Genomic DNA, 25,321 nt, shown 5'->3' on the forward strand with positions numbered 1-25,321 from the left:
ATATATATATATATATATATATATATATATATATATATATATATATATATATATATATATATATATATATATATGTATGTATGTATGTATGTATGTATGTATGTATGTATGTTATAGAACCCAGAGAAAAGAGAAAGTGCCAAGTGGAATATTTTTGCTTGTCTGACTGTACCTCTTGGTCTTACGTGGATGACGGCTGTTGTTGGGACCTTGGTGCGTCGGCAGAGATGGCTCAAATTCGGAACGATTTTTCTGGTAAATTACATTCTAAGGCCAGAGGCAAACTTACAGATGGAAATCTTTCCTTCTTTCAATCTTTTTGACAAGTCCTAGTACAAATTGACGACACAAGTTCAATCTTGCGTCAGTTTCGTGATAAAATGTCTAAGAAGTATATTTTGACAGAAATAATGGTTTAAAAGCAGTTGTAGTAAGCATTGGGATTCCATTAAAGCTTCTTGAATTTTATGCCTTGAAAAGTTTGAGAATATTTTGTTGATTTTTGCACACATGCTTGCGTTAATCTTAAACGAGGCCGTATAGTTTGCTCTTTTTATGCAATTCATTGTTTTTCCTTGTGTACAATTAAAGCATCTCCCATTCGCTTCATGTTGTATGCGACAATTTTAGCTCACCTTCACTAGGAACAGATGAGTCATGGCGTTGTGAACCTCGTCCTCACTCGTGTCAGTCACATTGTGCACCATCTGTTTTCTTGTTTTTCAATACATCTTTAAGTATCTTGTCGTCATACAACTTGGCAAAGGTGGCATTGCCTCGGTAAGAACAATATCAATGACTTTGTTCTTATTTTTTCTTCCAATAAATATATCCTTATACAAGGTTGTGCGTTCCTGCCATTAACTTTAGCTTTTTGAAAGACACATGTATGGAACTTGGTCAATGTGCTCATTGCATCATTTTGTGCATGTACCAAGGGGAATTGGGTTACAGTGACCTACATTACTTTCACTAATAATTTCGTTATTTACTATAACCCCAGTTTTTAAGGTTGCTTTTTCTTGTCATGACTTAAGTTCTTTCTAACTTGGTTAGAATGTTCCTTGTAAAGTTAGAAATCCCCAGTGGGGGGATGGGGGGAGTCATAGTGACCAACCTTTCATGCAGGAATAAATGAATTATATGCAGGTTACAATAGCATTGAAGTTTAGTTTCTTGTAGCAGTTATCCCTCCATTTAAGGTCCGAAAGAGGGATAAAATAATCCATTAGATGAAAACTTCAAATGGATCGGGGTGGCGGTTATATCACATGGTTCCTTCATTTTTATTAAGAAAGCAGGTAATTATAATTGTTATTGTTTTGGTTTTTCATTATGATCAGTTTTCATCACATCATAGGCTATACATGGCGGTCAGTTTATCTGTTGTAGGAAGAACCCGGAAAAATCCCGGAAATAACCACCTACTCATGCGAAGCTACTGGATAGCTTTCTCACATAACCATTTTGGCCGAGTCTGAGACTCAATCCTCAAGCAGAGGTGAGAGATGGGTGATCTGTAAAGGTTTGCGACTTAGACCACTCGTTCGCCAGTGGACAATTTATGATTGCACCATGCCACAAACATAATGGAGGTGAGTGTATAGGTTCTGTCTGGAAAAAACAAAATGAATTTCTGCTTTCTTTCAAGCATGCGAGGCATATTTTTCTTAAGATTTCGTGGGGATACATCATCCCCGTCCATTAGTAAGTACATAGTACCACGTAAAATCTCCTGTGTCTTTTAAGATGTATACTTCAAAACTTGAAATATGCTGAAATGGGTTTGTCCATATGTACAATTGTCGCAAGTCTCTAAATCATCCATGGAACCAGTGGGTCCTGGTAGTGTGATGGATGTTGGGTGGGGTTGAGTAAATTAGAAGATCAAAAGGACGATTGTTTAATAAACTAATTATCATTTATAATTTTCATCGCAGGTTTTTCTGATTGAGCTTCCTCCCGTTGCCGGTACAGCTCTTCTTGTTTTTGGCATTCTACCACAGATGGATTCATTTGGAAGCATTATACTGTTAATAAATTTGGCAAGTGCTCCCGCATTGCTCACAGTGCTTGACAATATTTTAAAATCAAGGGGTCGAAAGCTTTTATTCAGATGGCTTTTTCTAATTTTATCTTCTCTAACATTTCTGATTCAGTGTGGTGGTCTGGTTTTAATGAGCTCCGTGAATCAACACATGGAACGAGGCAATAAAATATTTTGGGGGTGGAGTATTCCAGTAGCCTTGATACTGATATCTTTTACATGGTGGGAAAACTTTGTATTTCGTGACGTCAAAATCGGAAATTTTATATTTTATTTTGAGTATTATAAGAAAGTGTTGAGGAAAACGAGGACGACTACTCATCTTATCCTAATTCCATTCAAAATTAGTCTTTACGCAGTGGCTATATTTGTGGTATTTTCGGACATAGAGAGCAGAAATTGGAATTCAAATGAAGTCGCCGGGAACATGGTTTGGAATTCTGGAATCACGGATGTCAAGAATTTGGGTATCAATGCACTAAAAAACATGAGCGCAAAATCAGTTTTACCTTATTCTGTTGAAGGTAGCATTAAGAGAACCGTGGAAGAAGGAAGAAACGATATAATCTCTGAGTCGAAGAACAACGGGACGATTCCAAATACTGTCGGATCCCAAATGCAAACAGAACATCAGCATCAAGACAGCCGTGGATACTTTCAGGATATTTTGCTAGATGACATTAAAGATTTCTTGGTTCAAAATGGCTTGACAGTTTCTCATATCGCCTCGTCTATATTGTGTGCTCACTTTAGTGGATTAGCCTGTCAGCTGCAAATGCAAATCTTCTCGTTTTGTATTCCTCTCTTGCTGGTGACACCGTTAACCTTATTTATCGTCTTTCAAAAGTGCAACGCAGGCTTCGGTGCTCTTGATCTGCAGATTCTTGACTTCCTGTGTCCTATTGATGAGATGGAGAAACTTCTACTGCCAGTCGTGTGTGGATCATTTCTTTGGTTGTCCATGTTTTTCCTTACATACCACACTTGGTTACCGAGATGTGAGCGAATGGCGAAAATGACAAGGTAAATAGAAAATATTGATGAAAATCGAAAACGAAAATTTTATAAGATATTCGCAGGATCTATTCTAGTGCAGGCCTCGTTTGCTCGAATAAGTTTCTTTTTATGTATTTTATGCCCTTGTTGCGCCCATTGGAAACATAAAAAACAATATAAAAGACATACCGTCTATACTCGCTTACAAGTCCAGGCAAACTGCAATCAACAAATATCCTGACCTGCTGTAGCGTAATGCGCCTGCAGAGCAAGGTCTATGTTGTTTGTTCTAATGATTAATCCTAACAAATTTCACAATCCAGATCTGCCGGCGCAGTATAAGCCAGTAGATCTGGGTCTCTGTAGTGTGCAGTTGGACCCGACTTGTAAGAGTTGTGATGTATATCACCAATGTTTCCTTCATTCCCCTTTTAAAATAATATTTAACCTGGTGAAAGTATATCTTAATGATAACTTAAAACTAGTATTAAAATCAAATGCCATGCCTTAACGGCAATTCTATTTTCTGAATTTCCTTATATTTTAACGAGAGACATTTACAAGAGCATCTTTATTATTTCCTATTGAAATGATTATGCTAGTTTACTTCACTACGTTTTTACATACACGTCTCCGTTTTATTCGAATGTATAATTTATACCATCGACTATTTTTTGAAAATGTCTTGTACATGGCATGAAGTTATGAGGCTAATACAAAAGAACATTAGGTGATAAAAGTCTAATTTTGTTTATCTTGTAGCTTGTTTATCGAACCACTCAAGAGCAGCATATCTACTGACGTATCCCTGCTGCTCTCCAGGAGGAATGACATCAGCGAGAGACAGTATGAGTGGTCAGGGGGAGCTAACTCCGATGGTGTTACACCCATGGTATACGTGTGCGCCACCTTTTGGCACGAAACCAGACGAGAGATGCTGGAATTGCTGAAGTCCTTGTTTAGGTTCGTTCTCAGAACTATAATCACTGTTACTGAACTGCTTTTCCATAACCGTGCTTGCTTATATTTCTTTGTTTTATTATGCGCATAACGGATGAATTTAACGAATGTATTAATAATATGCTGGGGGGCCCCGAGTGGCCAAGTGGTCTAAAGTGCTCACCTTTACGGATCATTGCCATCTCACCTCTGTCTGCAAGGGTTCAAGTCTCAGTTTCAGCAAAGGTGGGTATGTGAGAAAGCTTACCAGTAGCTTCTCGTAGGTCGGTGGTTCTTTCCGGGGTTTTCCCGAATTCTTCCTCGACCATTTATACCAGCCGCCATGTATAGCTGAAAAATGGCGTTCAACCCAAAAACAATATACTAGGGTAATTTTTCCTTCGTTTGTCTACTACTGGCATGCATTTTCAACATATATTTTAGAATGTGTGTGTGATCTGGATTTTTAAGGTATCTTTAAAAATTTCAGTCATATCGCTACGATGTCTGCAGTGTGGCAGTTTATAGTGATGTCTAGCACTGGGGCATCATGTCGCAGAAATGTAGCGTGATGTCCCACCCAGTCACATTATCCTGACACCAGGCCGACCAGTCCTAACACTAACATCGTAATGCTGAGCGCCAAGCGAGGAAGCTGTCAGTACCATTTTTGTAAGTCTTTGATATGACTCGGCCGGGGATCGAACCCCCGACCTCCCGCATCCAAGGCGGACGCTCTAACCACTAGGTCACGGAGCAGTCGTATATTTTGGTAGATATCAAAGCAGAAATATTTCCAACGGTGAGGGTGTGACCTTGACACATTTAGTGAGGATACTTGTTATCATGCAGAGAAGGTTTTGCACATCTGTATAACGGTGTAAATTTGTTGTAAGGAAATTTACTTTAGCAGCGCAGTGAGGTTTCTGCATTTAACATATAACGTTTCTGTTTGTTAGCGTCATAACGTCATGCCATATAAGTTTTTCCACTCCTTTGAAATAACATGCAAATAAATTGCAACGTCACATACTGTTGGAACGTCCAAGATTGATATAAACAGGCTGTCTACATAGAGGATTTGTAGTTATCGGTGAGGGTAGAATACAGTGAAAACTGCGCCACCTTGTGGATTTTGTTTTCATCAGGTGGATAAACTTTGATCCCATCCTCTTATATAAAAAAGTTGGCATCATCGATTATTGATTCCATTATGTACATGATGTAAAATTGGCGCATAGCCTAATATACAAGTAAGAATAATGTACATTCAAGTAACTGATATAGATTTTAATTTCTTTTATATTGAAGGTGTGATCTGTTATTAGTTCCCATTAGTAAAAACTACTTTACATCATTGAGCTCGCATAAAATTTGTGGCATTTCGTTTTTGTTTCACTTTCTTTGTTTCCTCAGCGAGCAAAATGTAAGTGGGTCTGGCGATCCATTAAGCAAAGAATAACATTATGTGATAAGTAGTCTAAAACTGGGTTTAATTTGAGATGAAACCTACGCAGCTCCGTTAATAATAAAATATGACATTGCATGTAAGCAGCTAGCATAATAATGTAATATGCCACAGTAAGTAAGCAGCTAGCAAAATAATGTAATATGCCACTGTAAGTAAGCAGCTAGAATATTAATGTAATATGCCACTGTAAGTAAGCAGCTAGAATATTAATGCAATATGCAACTGTAAATAAGCAGCTAGCAAAATAATGCAATATGCCACTGTAAGTAAGCAGCTGGAATATTAATGCAATATGCCACTGTAAACAAGCAGCTAGCATAATAATGTAATATGCCACTGTAAGTAAGCAGCTAGAATATTAATACAATATGCCACTGTAAATAAGCAGCTAGCATAAAAATGCAATATGACCCTGTAAGTAAGCAGGTAGCATAATAATGCAATATGACACTGTAAGTAAGCATTTAGCACAATAATGCAATATGGCACTATGTAAGCAGCTAGCATAAAAATGCATTTTGTCACTATATAAGCAGCTAACACAATAATGCAATATGACTCTGTAAGTAAGCAGGTGGCATAATAATGCAATATGACACTGTAAGTAAGCAGCTAGCATAATAATGACACCGTATATGTAAGCAACTAGTGTAAAAATGCAATAAGAGACTTAAGTGAGCAGTTAGAATAATAATGCTATATATGACACTTTAAGTAATCAGTTAGCATAATAATGCAATATGACACTGTAAGTAAGCAGCTAGCATAATAATGCAGTACGACACCTTATGTAAGGAGCTAGCGTAAAAATGTAATATGACATTAAGTAAGTAGTTATTATAATCCAATATGACACTGTAAGCAAGCAGCTATCATAATAATGTAATATGACACTGTATGTAAGAAGCTAGCATAATGATGCAATTTGATTGTAAGCAGTTTTCTTAATGCAAGATAACACTCCATGTAAGCTGCTTCATTAATAGTGCACTATGACACTCTGTAAACAATTCCCTTAATGATGCAGAATGACACCGCCTGAAAACAGCTTGCTTTTCAATTCAGTATGATGCTTTATAAACAGTTCTCTTAACAGTGTTATATGACTGTCTGTAAGCAGTTCTCTTAACAGTGTTATATGACTGTCTGTAAGCAGTTCTCTTTATATGACACACTGTCAGGCGCGCCAGTATTACTGTTCTTTGCTAATCTCTACAGGTCCCTTATTCCAGTATAACATTCTCCGTAAGCAGCTCCCTTAGTAAGGCATAATGACACACCCTGCAGGTTCCTTAATGCGGTATAACACCCTCTGTAAGCGGCTTCCTTAATGATGCTATATAACACTCTCCGTAAGCAGTTCAATTAATAATGCAGCATACATTTTTCAGTAAGCAGTTCCCTTAATAATGCAGTATGTCACTCTCTGTAAGCATCTCCGTTAATAATACAAGATGGAACAGTTTCCCTAATAATACACTTTCTGTCAGCAGCTCCGTTAATAATGTAGTATGACTCTTTGTAAGCTGCTTCTTTATCAGTGTAATAAGGCACTCTCTGTAAATAGCTCCTCAATAAAGCCATATGACTCTGTAAACAGCTCCCTTAATAAGGCAACATGACGCACTGTGTAAACAGATTTCGTAGTAATTCTAAGCGGGTCTCTTAATAAAGCAACTTGACACTCCGTAATTCAATATGACATTCACTATAAGCATTTTACTTATTAATTCAAAACGACACTCTCTGCAGGCCATTCCTGGCTTATACTATTACTTATAATTCATTTCATACAATTTTCATGTCAAATGTTCACTTGTGTAATCTTCTCCATGCAGGCAGTGTATATATCGCTGTACATCAAATACACATATACATTGTTTGTTATAATAATAATAATAATAATAATAATAATAATAGTAACAGCAACAACACAATCTTGTTCGCAAAGACAAGCTGGTGCAAAGGCATACGGTGATAAAGATTGTTAATATGTGTTTGCTAATACAGTTAGGCAGACTAGTTTTTAAGATATGAATATCTATGGCTTCAGTCTAGGCAATCCAAAGGACTTGTGTCTATTCAAAACAACAACAACAAAAAAAAAACAAAGAGGTGGGGGGGACTGAAAATCGTATTATTATGTTGTATGGAACGAATATTAGAAATACGTTTTACGTATTGCTATGCTATGTGGAATTAATACGAGAAATACTTTCTTCACAAAATCGTATTTGCAGATTGGATGCACATCGGGCAGCGAGTCGCCAGGCAGAGCGACAACTTTTGACCACGGATCTAGATAAATTTAATATTGAATGTGAGTAAAAGACAAACATCTATATAGCAAAGAATCGTTAACAAGATGTGTGTATGTGTGTGGGTGTGTGGGTGTGTGTATGTATATATATGCATGCATGCATGCATGCATCTGTGTGTGTGTGTGTGTGTGTGTGTGTGTGTGTGTGTGTATGGATAGATGGATGGATGGATGCTTTTTTTTTTATAGTAGAGTGGCCAGTCTGTGCTACATGTAGTCCTTCAAGGTGATGTTCCTATAGTCTCAGTGCTGGTGACATTATACATAGTATATGAAGAAATATTAATGTCGCGTAAACGACTTTTTGCTGCATTACTTGAGGGTCCTCAGCACTGGATTACATTTATAAAGTACTGGCAGCGCATTAAATAAAGAAAATATTAACTAAGCCTCAAATGTAAGGAGGAAAATTTTGAAATCGCTTTTAAATTTGGCTGACCGCAGAAAAAAGAAGACTTAATAATTTATATGGGCCAGGCTCCTATTTGAATGGATACTGATGACTACATTTTAAAAATAATTTCTGTAGGCCAGGTTCTTATTTGAATGGATACTAATGTCTACAGTTTTTCAAAATATTTTTCAGTTCATCTAATATTTGATGATGCTTTTGAGACAAATAGTGGAGGCAAGCCTGTCTTGAACTCGTACGTTAAACAACTGACAGACTGCATTGAATTGGCAGCGGCGTAAGTATAACATTTGATAATGTTTTTGAGACAAATGAAGGTAAAGCAGTAACCTGGCAACAATGTAAAGTTTAGCATAATCTTTAGCATAATCAATGCGATAATATAAGACATCGAGAAAAGATTGTTGTTGTTGCTGTTGTTGTTGTAGGGTTTAACGCCATTTTTCAGCACACGATAGGCTGTACATGGCGGCCAGTATTAATGGCGGAGGAAGAACCCGAAAAAAACTCGGAAAGAACCACCGACCCACGAGAAGCTACTGGCAAGCTTTCTCACATACCCACATTAGCCGAATCCGAGACTCGAACCCACGCAGACAGAGGTGAGATGGCAGTGATCCGTAATGGATAGCGCTTTAGACCACTCAGCCACTCGGGTCCCCTCGAGACGAGATGCTTTCTGGTTCGAATATATTCCTCGATCACATTAACGTTAACAAAGAGCTCCGATGCCTCTTGAATCCAACAACATCAGAAAGGTGATAAATTTTAGTATTAGCAATCTATATATTATAAAGACGAAAAAATAAAATAAAAAACCCTCCCAACCCTTCCATTTACCCCCTTTAATTCTTGCTACTGTTCGTTACTGGGTTTTAATCCTAAGATCTAAGTAAACCTTGTAAATTATTGTTATCTACAAAGTCGGTATTTAGTGTAGAAGTTTTTACTACATGATGCAGTCTCTATTGGTCCTTCACAAATACCTTCCCCAATCACACTGATGCTAGGAAAAGAAGCTTGCTACCTCCCGAATCCAGCCATCCCCCCAAAACGAAGGTGGTATTTTCTTTTTCAATTTCATCCATAATGTGCCGTAACTCTGCCAAATTATCTCTCCTTGGCGACGTCAGATAGTTTAAACTTTCATTACAGTACAGACGACATTGTACTGTAGATCTCCCGTAAATTCTTTGCTTTCTTCGTGGATTTCGACAATCCATTCCGGAATTTTGTGTAGTAAAGAATATGCTACAGGTGATGATATACATTGTGTTTTGATTTGGGCCAATTTATATATAAATTGTTTGCATTCGTGGACTTAGTTTATTTAGACCATCTGCTACAACACGGCATTGTTGATGCTTGTTGTTGGTCATGTTTTTGCACTCACTACGAGCTTTTCGCTCATGGTTATTATATTGCAACTTCTTACCACATTAAAGTTTTTTCATTTATCCATTGTTTTTTTCCTTTTGATGATGACGAAATGTTCCAATAGTAAAACGTTCAAGGCCACAAAGTGCACATCATCAGGGACATGCATTGTATGTGCAATCTGTTCAGAGGAAACTGGGTGAACTGGCCTGTGAAAGCGTGATACAAGTCATGTCTCGCACGGAGCAGTCAAACGTAATCATCATGCCTGGGAGTCGACGGCTAGAATTGCTAAAGCCATCAACTGAACAGCACATCATTCCTCTGCTAATGCTTCGACTGCCTCTGCTAACTTGGATTTATTGCGACGAAACGCATGCGTTTGACATCCTGTAAGCCACATCATCCCCCGACATTGCTAAAGACACCTTTTAGGTGGCCACTGCTAAGTGCGGAAAAATCAAAAATGTGTGGAGACGGGTAGCTCAGACTTTCATCTCCACTTGTATTTCAGTCTCAAGTATCGTATAAGTCCAATCAATCTCAACTTCAAAGGAGAGATGATCGAAGATGAGGGACCATTTACTGCCAATCACTGATCCTGGATTCCAATCAAATGTCGGGAGGCATCAAGCCAAGGGGGCAAGAAACAAAGGTTCAACATGCCTCATGACTTTCACCGTTGGCTCGCCACCCCGACCAACCTATAGACAACCTATGGTTTGGCGCCAGACTACTGCATTTCAATCGTTGTTGTTTCGCTCTATTTTGTTCATCCTGCTCATGGCGGATATGCGGTCCAAGTCAGAGAAGCATGAAATTGTATAGCAGTAGATCTGGTCATTAATCAGAAGCGGAGGTGGAGATTGTTTGGAAAGCATAACCTCCGAGGATTTTATTTCAGGCTTTTCCTCGTGTTAAAGGCCAAAGGCAAACCCAGGTCAATCATCCGCCTAAGTCATCTCAACCAATACATAGTTCTGCCAAAATTCAAGATGGAAACAGCACGATCTATCCGACTTTGTGTCAGACTAGACGAATTTGCCGTAAGTTGCGATCTGACCGATGCATACTTTTTCACGCTCGTATCCACCCGGCATCGCGGAAATTCACTCGCATCTTGAGGGGTTATTTAACAGGTTCTAGATCTTCCATTCGGTCCAAACATCAGCCATTGGACTTTTACAAAGATCCACCTGGTATCGCGGAAATTCATTCGCATCTTGAGGGATTATTTATCAGTTTCGAGCTCTTCCATTCGGTCTTGACATCATCCATTGGGCGCTTAGAAAGATTATGAACAGTGTCGTCGCCTTGTTTCTGTCCACTTTATCCACATCGACGGGGATGTATTTGGACGACATCCTCCAGAAACATACTGTGTTTTAATCTTGTCGTGGGCAGGAACGATCTCCTATTCCTTTTTTAGTCATCTTTGCTTTCTATTGAATTGAGAAAAGCCCATTCTCCATTATATCCCACTGATTTACCTCCATGTGTATGGAATTTACCACAGATCTCAATCTTGCACGACTCCCCCATGCTCGTGTGGTACCTATAGTTGAACTGTATGGTTTCATTTCCAGCAGGAAGTGAATGACAGCGAGAGAGTGTTTGCAACTCCTCGGGCGGCAGCGGATCTGATTCAGCTGGGTCATCTTGTAATACGCTTCCTACATACGACTTTGCTGGTTCAATGGCGCCCCTATTCCAGTCCACTAGATCAGATGGTCAAAATCTCAAACGAGGTAGCATCATTTCCTCGTCTTTGTTGCAACTAAGGTTTCCTCTGGAAATTTCCCAGCCGGAAGTTACAGTATGTACGGATGCCAGTACGCACGGTTGGAGAGTTCACCTGTTGACAGGCTTCGACATGTTTAGCTTTTAGAGGCGCAAGAGGACACGGTCATAATCATTCGGACAATTCGAAGGTAGTGAACTACCTACTCAGAGGGGGCGGGAGAGACAAATTACCTGATATGTGCGTTCTGATTTGCGTTGATGCTCCCAGTTGAATATCAATATGCAAATCAGACACATTTCCGGCAGATTCCATGACCTGACTGACTCTGTTTAGAAAGCTCCAGATACCAACTGGTCACTATATCAATCTGTCTTCCATAGAATTTGTGCGCTTTACGGGCATCCATTAATAGATATTTTTTGTGTGCACTAAGGTAGAATCACAAACTGCTCACTTTCGTATCTCTGGCTCCGGACCCAGAACTGTTAGCCACGAACACACTTTCCATCATTTGGAGGGGTTGTGGTCTTTTGCCTACCAACCCACGTTCTTAGTACTAGAAATGATACAGAGGCTGAGGAGTCAGAAGTGCAAAACTATTATGATAACCCCTCTCAGATGGGGTAGTACTGAGTCAGCGATGTACTCGATTAGGCGACAGATCTGCACAATAAGATTGCAGCAAAGCTATCGAGATTTATTAAATTGATTTGTTACAGGAGAGAAAATCGTGGTGTTCAGTGTTCGTCATCTGTACAATTCATGGTTTTAAATATATATATATATATATATATATATATATATATATATATATATATATATATATATATATATATATATATATATATATATATATATATATATATATATATATATAGGACAGAATGTTTTAGTAAAAGTAATGAGTGAAATTTGCAAAAGGCGACTTAGATAGTCCATAACTGTTTCAGAAGACCCTTACTGAGTTTGCGAAATTGATAAATCTAAAACGACACCGTCATTGTGAAATCTATATTTAAAGGCTGTGACTAGAGCGTGCCAATTGTTTTGTAACAGTATCTGGTAAGGTATCGTACCATATTTTAGCATGCCCCTGAAGATGAAAAGGAACAGCATTCAAAACTTTAGCTTCTGATAGTTCATAAAACTTAGCCCATTGTATAAAATGATCTATTTAACAGGATGGGGCCCCGAGTGGCCAAGTGGTCTAAATCGCTGTCCGTTACGGATCACTGCCATCTCACCTCTGTCTGTGTGGGTTCGAGTCTCGGATTCAGCCAATGTGGGTATGTGAGAAAGCTTGCCAGCAACAACAACAAATTTAACAGGATTCTGAGACTGATCACCATTAAAAACATCTAATTTGATAGAAGAAGACATGCCTATTTGCGAGAATCTGTTGTTTCCAAAAATAGTATCACTCCTAGAAAAATCTACTGGCGGGTTTAAAGTGACATGCACTGAACTATACGGCTGAACCGTGAATGCTCTAGTTTCTAACACAGTAGGAAAAGTTGGTGTAATGTTCAGTGGGTTTGTCGTGAAAAGAGTACTTTTCGGAGTCACAAGCACTTGTGAAACTGTCTTAAGCGATGCTTTTATCTGGCTAGGGTTTTCGAACGTTGTTGTGGTGAAATCAGTTGTGTGCTGGGTCACGGGTGCTAGAGTGGGCGCTGGCGGCGTTAGGTCAGTTGAACCGAGGTCAGATGGAGGTTGAATCACTGGCGCTAAAGTAGGTGTGGTCAAGGTACCTGTGGAGCTGGTTAAAAATCGTGTGCGAGGTGATCAGTGGTGGGTAGATTGTCACTGGCGAAGTATAGATAGCTGCTGCACCGTCCAATAGGAGTGACGCTGTTTTAAATCAGAGATCTACCTTGTGAAGAGGATGGTGCTGTCGCTTCTGTGGTTGATGTGGCGTAGCTGGGCGGTGTAAAGTCTGATGGCTGTAAGAGCTGCGGGGCGAGTCTGTTCCGTAGGTTGTAATTATGTGGGGTGACACCATTATTCATGATATTTTCCACTTCGTTTTATTCTCCACCAGCTTTTACGAGAGTGTTCGTCTCATAAACGCTTGGTCAAGCTGTTCCCATAACCCGATAGGGAGAGATATAAAGGAGGAAGAAGAGGTTCAAACTCTCTTGAAAGAGGTGTCAATTTGACAACGAAGATATGGCTGCATCCGGGGAATATGGCGATGCGAGGGTACTTCGGAATCGACTGTAACGACACAAGCCTCTTTGAGTTTCTGACGAATTGATTCTTTATTGAAATACTCAACATATAAAATTACATTCCAATATCAACATTCCAATATCAATCCTCATAAACTTAAATTACGGATATAAGAGATACATATAAAACTACGATATTCTTTCACTTACCAACATCATACATTGTATAATTTCTGCCTTTCAGAATATAATTCAGATAATTAAATATCGAATAAATTTACGATAGCTAAAGAATCTAAAATTCAATATTTCAGACTAATACCGCAATCATGTAGCGGAAATATATTTTACAGAATTTAATCTAAAATTTCAACATATCAAACTCTATTATTTAAAGATTAATTTATTTCTAGATTATTACTAAGTATGAAGTTGGTAGCGAACGTTGTTTTTTTATACTACAATCAATAATATAATTACAAGTAAATATAAGTTCTTCAAACAATTAAACTTTCCAATACATTATATTAAAGAATAGTAAAAAAAAATACTGCAACGTACTGATGTTAGATTAACATCTTAACACTAAAAGTCCTTATACTATATAAAAAACTGTACATAGACGATAATCTTACTTGTAACTTCACAAGCCTTTTAGAGTTTCTGACGAATGGACTGGCGTGTCCGCGGATCGACGCTATTTATACCACTTTCTTAGGAAATGACCAAATATGGACATACGTCTAGTTCTTGTGATTCGCCAGAATCTCAAAGTGAGGCTCCATCGTTCCTTACAGACTATCGTCTGGGTCTATGTACGTCATTAGGTAGACAATTTTACCAGATCAGCTCATTTACCCATCTAGAAGGAATCTTTGGAATTTGTCTAGTTCTTCTATCTCACAACTTATCGAGTGTAGTTTTTCGCTGACTTATGATACAATGGCAATGTATAGAGATTTTTGTCTTTTGCTCATAAGGGCGCAATCTTTATTAAATAGTATATAATTGTAATACCGAAATAAATAGATTTAATCTCAATCTATTTTAATAGAAAATTACTTTCAATATAATTTAATGAAAAAATTACTTTTAATACAATTTAGAGAAATTTCAATCTTATTACTTTTGCTAAAAAATTATGTACTAATATATATAACAGAAAGAAAGTGAAACGAACAGAGTGAAAATTATAAAGGCACTTGAAAATTGTGAAATAGGTTCCAAAGAATCATAATTGCCCTACGCAAGTCGAAGAATATAGAATGTTCCGAATGAATTCCAATAGACTTGAATGCCCTGATATACCACAATGATGAAACCCAGAATGTTTTTGAATGCGTTCACAATGTCCAACTCTGATCACAGAACAGATTTCCATATATCGATCTCAAACAGGAATGAAATGTTTGTTTATCAACTCTCTATCAAGAGACATTTTCACGTAACCGGCGACGTAAATGAATGTGAAAGAATCTCGTTGAAATGAATCTAGTCTAATTGTAAATACCATTGGCCTTGAACTCAATTGCTAGTGAACACTTTTTACTAGTACAACCTACAATCATGGACAAAAGTTAGCTATAATAAAATTCTGTTTATAACTTACAATTATGGACAAAAGTTAAGCACATAATATAGATATACATAACACACCATATATATAATTCGTTGCATAATTTTAAGGCCACAAAGAGCAAGGATCAAGAATATTCATGAGCAAGATTAGGCAGGTTCCAATTTAGTACGTTCTAACTGGGTTATAAACACTTGCGGTACTGGCAAGTCACTGTGATATTAGTAAGCTTGCATACTCCGTGTGCCTACTGTGCGACGTTTACGACGCATTCTGGCATGTAGGAATTCCTTGTATATAATGAAATGATAGCTCGATTTCATGTTCCTTTGTCACCTCACGTGATCGTAGGGCGTTTGGGTGCTCATGTGTTATGTTTCAGAACATTTTATTCGCTGAAACGCTGACAGACCAAATGATGTCTTTTATAGAAATAATTTTAGAGAAAGATGAAACAAAAGGGATGGTTATTTAGGAGGCATGAAAATAATCAGCAGACTGGGGTAGAAGGAAAGAGACTAGAAGCAAAAGTGGGTACGCGCAGGGAAAAATAAGCCTTTCTCTATGACAACAGAAGATGCACCCTTCTGTGTCTTTTGATGAAATGAATTATTGGAATAAAACTTAAATAGCTTCACAAATTAGATCAGCCGAAATTCAAACAAAAATATTTTTTCTTAAAAGATGCTGCACGAGGCATGAAACAAAGAAATTTGAATTAAATGCTTAATTTTTGACAAAACCTTTTATTGTAAAAAAATGAAAAAATGTTCACGAATTGTAGTGTCTAAAACTAGGTCTGTTGCCAAAGGTGATATCGACTGGAACCGGTGTCCTGTCAAGACGAGCACCCCACATGGCGGCAGGCTGACGTGGTGCATGCCGGGAGGTTCCAAAATGGTGGTCCATCTGAAGGACAGGTACAAGGTTAGGGGCAGGAAGAGGTGGTCACAGGTAATTAAAACAAAGAACCAAATTTTAACCAGCACGAATTATGCTGCAGTGCAGTAAATATGCTCGAGTGTCAATATTCTAGCCCTCCCCTCCAAACAACAAAAAATTAAGAAACAATGAGCCCCCCCCCCCAGCCATCACTAACAAAGAAATATTATCACCCAACCCCATAAATAAAAGAAAAAGTAACAACCCAAGTCTATTCCATTTGACCTCGAACCCTTTTCATCGCGAATCGGACACCTAAATAGCATTACTTCTACAACGCATGATTACCATACTATGCATTGCTATAGATTATAACGGATTTAATTCGGCATGTTTTCCAACTTTTACCTCTTGTATTATCTGACATCAGCATGTTTCGTTTATGCATCTAATATTAAAACGTTCATATCTTGTATAATGTCGCAACAAATTAGTAAATCTTATTTTTAAGATAACCTGGAAATCCAATATTTTATTGGAAATTATCTGCTTTCCAGACACAGCTTGACATATTGCTTTTTTAACGTAAACGGATAGTCATTTTATTTGCCTTCGTATTAATATTATTAGTTAATACCAGGTTAAATTTGTTTTGAAAGTTGATGGTGAAAGAATTGAGAGGAAAAAATCAAGTGTAATCTCATCATATATTATTTGGGAAAGAACATGGATCCTTCATCAACTGGAAATAAAAATTGTATTTGGGGAAATTGCTGAATGCGGCAATTCTGTATGATTTTAAGTTATTTTGCACTGGGATTTGGTCACAATTTTTACCCGTAAAAATTCCTGTAAAGAGCAGCACAGTCAACTTTCCTAGATTATATACCTGTAAAATTCGTGCAAATATCAACACACGTTGAGCATGTTCCGAGATAATGTACATATAAAAATCCTGTAAATATCAATCCACTTTGAACGTGTTCATAGATGTTGTACCTATAAAAATCCCTGTAAATGTCAACAAAGTGTAGTGTAAATATGATCATAGATAATGTACTGCACAAATCCATGGAAATATCAACACAATGTGAATATATTCCTAGATAATGTATCTGTACTACCTCCTTGGTTTACTGATGTTTCAAGACAAAACGGCCGGGGAAGTTTTCGAACAGCAGGAGAAACAGAAACGGAGAGTGAAGCGATGGCCTCGTAGCTCGTTCCTCAACATACTTCCCCAAGACGTCATTAAGCAGGTAACTATATTTCTACTTATCATATGTTTAATATTGTTCCTTTTTCGCGAACTCTTTTCTAAAAAGCCCCAGGATCGTGATGCGAAAATGGCATCATTTAAAGTTCGCCTACGGCTTTCCTTTCCTGCATATGTATGTATGTATGTATGTATGTATGTATGTATGTATGTATGTATGTATGTATGTATGTATGTGTATGTATGTATGTATGTATGTATGTATGTTTACATATATACATATATACACAGACACACACAGAAAGAGAGAGAGCATGAGATTATATGTTATGTATATCGATATTGCATGATTGACGTTGGTCCGCAATCAAGTTTACGGCCCACCTGACTAGTGGCATTTATTTTGTAAACAACATCATACCTAGCTAATATTTCTCTATGGATTAAATATTCATATCATTATTAACAGAGGTAAACATGTTTACTTGTAGGCCAGATAATATATATATATTGCGCTTTATTAATATCCCGATAAAGCTTTTAAAGAATAGTCGTCATTGTATCTATTAAATGTATATAAACGTCGAAAACACTTTACCAAAGTGTGTGACAGTAATAGTAGTAATTAGATTTTTCCTCATTGATGTAGTGCAGCAACACATTTATTCTGGCTCTGGATGGTGATGTGGAGTTCTCTCCGGAGTCCCTACATCTCCTGCTCGACCGTATGAAGCGTGACCGTAATGTTGGTGCCGTTGGTGGCAGAATTCATCCTGTAGGATCAGGCAAGTCACATAACTCAGATGTAAATAAAGAGATTGATAATTTGTGTAAGATGACTAGTAGGTACTAATTAGGTAAACTGGCAGGTAGGTGGGATAATGTTGTTTTATTTTTTTAAGTCGTTCCAGAATTTGATACCCCACATGGACAGAGGTAAATCAGTTCCGCAAAGCCAGGCCGTGTTACATAGCGTTCCTCATTTCCCAGTGAAATATTCTTTCATCATGAAGTAGGTGCTCACTGTTAGTGAAAACTATTATGTACGCCAGTATTGACACAAGTTTTCAAGGTGAAAAGTAAAACGCGTCGGATTTTCACTGCAACCTTTTATATGTGCGCCACACACACACACACACACACACACACACACACACACACACACACACACACACAACGGCGGCAAGACGTTATCATTTTATTATTTGTGATACCAAATAGTGACAAGACTCCTCTGCTCCTTTCATTTAGCGAGTCTTGTTGATCTTTAATCTCTTTCAAGGTCCTGTTATCTGGTACCAGCAGTATGAGTATGCCATATGCCACTGGTTACAGAAAACTGCAGAGCACGTATTCGGTTGTGTTGCTTACTCGCCTGGATGTTTCTCCCTGTACCGTGCATCAGCCCTCATAGACGACAATGTACTGAGCACATACAACACAAAACCTACGGAGGCACGGCATTTCCTGCAGTATGAACAAGGTAGGTGTGTGTGTGTGTGTGTGTGTGTGTGTGTGTGTGTGTGTGTGTGTGTGTGTGCGCGTGCGTGTGTGTGTGTGCGTGTGTGTGTGTGTGTGTGTGTGTGTGTGTGTGTGTGTGTGTGTGTGTGTGAAGAGCGTAGCTACGGGAATTACAGTGCGTGATATCTTGCATAAATCTTCGGTCTATAGGCGTGAAACTCGTATTTTAAAAATTTGAAAATCTTTCCTGTTTAAGAAATAATTAGATCTAATTTTTCAGGTCATGCATGAAGTGAATCCAAAATAACCATGAAAGAGTTATATTAAAGTCCAAAAGACTGAAACGTTCCGCATTAACTTCAGAACCGGAAATGCACTGGTCCGCCAAGAATCGTGAAGTCGTTCAGATCTCGTTTGAATAATTCACAATAGTTCTAGAATAATATTATGATCCCCAAAAATGAGCACTTTCCATTTTCAACGAGCAGTCCAAACAAATGTTTTTCCCCCTGTAAAATAATATCTAAATAAAGCATACATATTGATGATACAACAGGAACACAAGAAATAAGAATGACTCCAAAGTGGAAATGAATCTAATTGCTCAGTCCTCTTCTTATATACACCAGCTATTACGACTATATTTCATAACATATCCGCATGTGACAGATTATACTACTCAATAAATATTTCGAAATACCTATTCATGTGACCTAGCCCATCCAATGGGAAATTAATTCCTTTAGAACCGTCTGAAAACCACAGCCAATGAGAAATTAACCCAAAGTCGTCTGCAAGTCTTATTATGCTTATTATAAGTAATTGTCAAGATATACATAATCGTCTATTCATGGATCGTATGTAATTTTACGCTCATAATATTTCTAAAACGGACCCTAGTCACGCAGGCAAAATCTAACTAAAGATAAACTCGCTTCAATTTACAGCCATAAATAAAAATTACAAAAATAAAAACGTGTACCAGGAGTTTCAAAAATATAGGCATACATAACCATAGCTTTACGAGTTTATATGCCTATATATAGCTTTACGAGTTCATAGGCCTATATATAGCTTTACGAGTTCATAGGCCTATATATTGCTTTACGAGTTCATAGGCCTATATATATAGCTTGACGAGTTTATAGGCCTATATATATAGCTTTACGAGTTTATATGCATATATATATAGCTTTACGAGTTTATATGCATATATATATATATATAGCTTTACAAGTTTGTAGGCCTATATATATAGCTTTGCGAGTTTATAGGCCTATATATATAGCTTTACGAGTTCATAGGCCTATATATAGCTTTACGATTGTATAGGGGCCCCGAGTGGCCGAGTAGTCTAAAGCGTTCACCGTTCCGGATCACTGCCATCTCACCTCTGTCTGCGTGGGTTCGAGTCCAAGGCTCGGCTAGCGTGGGTACGTGGGAAAGCCTGCCAGTAGCTTCTCGTGGGTCGGTGGTTCTTCCCTGGGTTTTCCAGGGTTCTTCCTCCACCAGTTATACTGGCCGCCATGTATAGCCTATCTTGTGCTGAGAAATGGCATTAAACCCTACAACAACAACAACGATTTTATAGGCCTATATATAGCTTTACGGGTTTATAGGCCTATATATAGCTTTACGAAAATATTCCATAGTTTCTCTGTACAATTTTCAATGATTTCTCTAATGGATACTCATAACAAGCATTTCAGCATGCAAATGATTCACGTGCGAAAATTTGATAACTTTTGCCTAATCATTATCTATATTTATAAACCTGATATGAAAGCAGAAGCTTTGCAATAATTAAGAATTTTGGTGTAGAGTTTGGTAAATTACAGGATACTTTCACATGATATTGAATAGCAGGTGCCCATATGTGTACAGTTTAGTATTACGATTGCTATTTATGAAATCGATCTGATACTTGTATTACACCACTGAAAACAAATTGCCTGTTTCACGAAATTGGCTGTCATTTCACTTAATTCATTAAATGTGCGAATTTGTTTTGTCTGCGTATGCTTATGGACAAATCTGTGCATTGCATGTAAAATATTATGCTTGATGTCTTTTTTGTTGTAAGTGAGAATTATAACTACATTCTGAAAAGTTGAAGTAAATACTAATGGGACTAATGGGACAAGTTGCAAAAAAACTTTGTTAAAATGAGTTAGTAAAAATTCAAACGATATTGTCGTATACGAATAAAAACAACACAACAGTTTTAACAGTTGTTCATTGTTTCCGACTACCTGTTGTTTTCACACTTAACTAAAACCCTATGTTAAAACTGGTATCCTCTCTAGCGAAAAGTCACCCAATCTACAACCATTTATTAAAACTCGTATCCTCTTAAGCGAAAAGTCATCCAATCTACAACCATATGTTAAAACTCGTATCCTCTCTAGCGTAAAGGCGTTCAGTCTAAAACTTTGTGTTGAAACTGTTTCCTTCTTTAGCGAATAGTTTGTTCAATCTAAAACTCTGAGTTAAAACTTGTATTCTCTTTGGAGAAACGTGTTCAATTGCCAAATCGTCTAGACGTGAGAACTATTTATTAAAGGAAATAATTCCATAAAGGAAGATGTCTTGGCTCAAATTTCTCCTCGTCAGAGTGTCAAAGTCTTGCCCCTGCCTTCAGTAAGGTTTAGTCTTTCATGTGTTTACCAGAAGTAAACAACACAGATTGATTTTTACAATGTTAAGAAATTTCGTACACGAACTTTGGGTGGAATAAAATGACTACATAGATGCCAGAGAATTGCAAACAAACTTGGTATAACATTGAAAAGGATTGGCTTAAATAATATAGGGGTCACTCTTAGATATTATAATCTTCTGAGAGAGTGACATGTAAAGCAAAGTTGTTTGCATCTGCAACATGCACAGTGGAGAGAATATTGGCATACGTCTGTTGATGAATTTTCTTTGGATATCGTACATCTGGAAATCGTACATGATCTAATCATACAGCTAGCCAAATCGACGGTTCCCACGTGCTTGAAAAATCAGTTGAATTAGTCTAAAATACGCCATCTTTAGCAGTTTTTAAAACAGGAAACCAATTTTGCCAGATATTATCAGCGTCTGAAAGTGCACTGAGTGAATTACCAATGTATAAATTACAAACAAAAAGTTATCCTCTCTGTTCCTTACAACCTACTCCAGGAAGTGAAATTGACCAGGTGGAGTTGGCAAATTTTTGGCAAGTGCGTATCAGAAGTAAGGCCAAGCTGTATACTCTACAGCACATTTTACAAAAAACAATCATACGCCAAAATAAAGGGAATTAAAAGTTCTTTTAATAATACCCAAGGTATTTAAGGCCCTTTTAAATAGACAGTATAACCAGTGAGGAAGACCGGGGAAATTCTTGTTCTTTAAAAATCTAACCCATGCAAAATACGAAACTGAGGAGTGCCACCATAGTAGGACTAGAACTTTTCACTTTTACTACTTTGTTCTTCAACATATAATCGCAAAGTCACATTTCGTTTTTCATATCATTTCAGGTGAAGATCGGTGGCTTTGCACACTCTTACTACAGCAAGGCTACAAAATCGACTATTGCGCCAGCGCAGAGGCTTACACGTTTGCCCCTGAAACGTTTAACGAAATGCTTGTCCAACGTCGTCGTTGGGTTATTTCGGCCATGTCAAATATAGTCGACCTAATTTCATCGTGGCGCCTCACAACGAGGATAAACAGCAATATCAGCATACTATTTGTATTCTATCTCTTCGTAACTCTAGTTGCAAGGCTGTTAGCTCCAGGAACTGTTATTTTGATGATTGCTGGCGCCTTCAGTAACGTGTTCTCAATCAGTTTGAATGTATCCTTCATTCTTTCCTTAGCACCAGCTATTTTGTTCATGATTATTTGTGTCAAGTGCAACTCAAGTGTTCAAATGAATGCTGCAATTGTCTTTACGGCTATCTTCACGGTTGTCATGGAAATTGTTACCTTGGGAACAATAATTGATATCTTAAATAACAATCCATTTACAATGACTTCTTTTTTCATTGGAGTGGGTCTTATTTTATTGGTATCGGCTTTATTTCATCCCAGTGAATTTGGCAATTTGATCAATGGCCCTCTTTATTTCTTCACATTGCCCGCAACATTTATCCTCCTAACTATTTATTGCCTGTGTAATGCACACAATATTTCTTGGGGGACGCGGGAAATCGTATCAAAACTAGAGAGCAGCAATGATGAAGATGATGATGTGCAGGATGGCGGTGATGACTCGGTAAGCCAAATGAATGACGGCACTGAGGATGTTTGCACAGTCGTTATGGCAAAAGGAGAGCAAAGACAGCAATGTGTTAGAAGAAGGAATTCAAAGTCGGAAAGAAGTGGAGTGGTTAGAAGACAACCATTCTGGATGAGTCAGGAACCGGTTGCTGCAGGATCAGTGGAGGACATCAGCCCAAAGGAGGAGATTTTTTGGAACTTTATGTTACATGAATACCTGCATCCATTTGATAGAAAAACAGAGCAGCGAATCAGGGTCGAGAAAGATTTGGTCATCCTACGAAATAATATTATATTTGGATGCATATTATTAAACCTCATGTTTTCAGTCGGTTTGCTACAACTCGAGGTGAACCGGCACCAGCTTGAAAGCTTTTATATCTTGGGAAAATATGAACCAGTATCACTGTTTATGTTGTGTTCGTTCGGGCTGATACTGCTGATACAGTTTATTGCCATGCTGATTCACCGAATTGGAACTTTGCTTCATCTCCTGTCATACGTTTGCATCTTAAATAGAAAGTTCCGTGGAGGTAAAAGTCTCGACTTCAAACAAGCCGTTCGGATGTGCAAAAAACTACAAATTGCAGAACCCTTGGCTGAGACGGAGGATAGTTCTTATACTAGTGATGATGACTCTCGTATTTACGAGGAAATTCAACACGAGTTTATGCTTAATGATTCCACTAACAATATTCCAAAAGATAGTTCGAATTATATCGACAGCTGCCTCCAACGTACCGCAAATACATACGAGGAACTATCGAAAGCTACATCGTACGACAGATTATTCGAGAGAAACGTCAAATCAGGAGCATTTTTGTTAAAGTCAGCCTAAAGTTGGACACACGGACCTGTTAATTCGCGTGTTGGGTTTGATAATAAGTGCTTTGAGTTCAGCTCATAAGCGGATCATAATGGCGACAAAATTTAGGACTAATTATTAGATTATGGAAAGGTTTATGGTCAGAGGGATATCAATCGTGAAATGTTTCTCCATGACAAAACTTGTATGGCTTTTATTTTCTGTACGGTTCCAAATGTTGGTGTCACGAATTATTTCCAGAATTCTCATTTGTGTATACACCGAGTTTAGAGTTTAAATTTTACATGTATTTAAATTGAATTTTACCAACTAAGCAATTGAAAGGAGAAAACGTAATATATTTTCCTTGCTTTCGTTTCAGAACTGAGCAATTGTACCGACATAATAATATCTTTCACTCTGTTTTATCGTCGAGAAAACATTTGTCGAGTACCCTACTGGTGCAAAGATTGAAAATTATTTGATGCTTTGTCTCATAGCTGTTGAAAATCAAAAAAGTACAGAAAGTGGGCAGTCAGAGTGTTGTGCGTTTTTAGTAACCTGGTTCGAGTTATAGAACCATTCCTACGAATCTTTCGGCAAAACCTAGTAAATGGGTGACCATTCTCGCTCCTCACTGAAGGAGGCACACATACGTTTGAGCACAGAATTATGAAGAATTACGTGCGCATATATTTTATAATGATATGATCTCTCGTCCTGATAACGCTGTTTAATAGCATTTTTTTTTGTGTAGGTGTGTGACCTGTTGAGTCCGACAGATTATTGCTTTTAATATGCAGAGAAAATGCATTATTTTAGTTATTTTGAATTTTGCTTGGTTTTCTCATTTTACCAGGATGTTTTAGAGGGATTGGTACCGTGGTATCTAACACCAAAGGTACTGGGGAACTTTTAAAATATCAATACCTTTGATGTTTTGTCTTGTTTTAGTTTTGACCTGATGGCATAGAAATGCATATGCACCCGTAAGTCATTATATACTATTGTCTAATACATATTTATCTCATGCTGGAAGTTAACCAGAACTATTCATTTTATAGATGGCTTAATTTTTTATACTGTATGTATACGTTTTCTCGCTTTTTTATTAAGCTGGGAATATATATGAGTATGTGAGCTTGTGTTGCTTTTCTTTGTTCACATTACCAGTGCCCAGTGCATTACTGCACGAAACAGTTAAAGATTCGACTGAATCTCTTTAATTTTTCTATTTTTTTCACGTCATTTTTATTTTTCATTTTGAGAAATGTTTACAGGAGGAAAGAACAAGGACGTTCTTTAGTTAATAGCATATGGTGCAAATAAAAATTGATGCTGGAAGCTGTCCAGAAAGATTAATTAGTTAATTAATTGATGACTTTATTTTGATATTGAGTATATGCATTTTCTAGTCCTTTTGTTAAGGTTGGAAATTAAATGAGTGTATGCGACTTTTATATGTTCACTTTATATGAACCAGGTAAATTTATTACTGTGAATGATTTGAGCAATTTTCTTTTTTTTGCTCTTTATTTCATTTCTTTTTCTTTTTCTTTTTGAGAAATGTATACAGAATAAAGAAGAATTGTGTTCATAAAGTTTTGTCTGTTTTATCTTCTATAAAGAAAACGTATCCCTTGGTTG

The 25,321-nt window shown here is 37.5% G+C and overlaps 1 protein-coding gene across 1 annotated transcript; it reads left to right on the forward strand.

Moving 5' to 3' along the window:
• The first annotated feature begins 121 nt into the window (after positions 1-121).
• On the forward strand, positions 122-25,185 carry LOC149794427 (chitin synthase chs-2-like). Its single transcript, XM_089968635.1, has 10 exons — positions 122-255; positions 1,941-3,070; positions 3,806-4,006; positions 7,694-7,773; positions 8,360-8,462; positions 15,851-16,007; positions 17,042-17,194; positions 17,801-17,936; positions 18,434-18,634; positions 22,125-25,185. Exons 1-10 carry the CDS (start codon positions 190-192, stop codon positions 23,705-23,707), a joined length of 3,810 nt encoding a protein of 1,269 aa, XP_089824761.1. The 5' UTR covers positions 122-189; the 3' UTR covers positions 23,708-25,185.
• Positions 25,186-25,321: the final 136 nt, after the last annotated feature.

The sequence above is a fragment of the Sinohyriopsis cumingii genome, chromosome 8 (genome assembly GCF_028554795.1).
Source record: "Sinohyriopsis cumingii isolate HCF-2022 chromosome 8, ASM2855479v2, whole genome shotgun sequence".
Classification (NCBI taxonomy): domain Eukaryota; kingdom Metazoa; phylum Mollusca; class Bivalvia; order Unionida; family Unionidae; genus Sinohyriopsis; species Sinohyriopsis cumingii.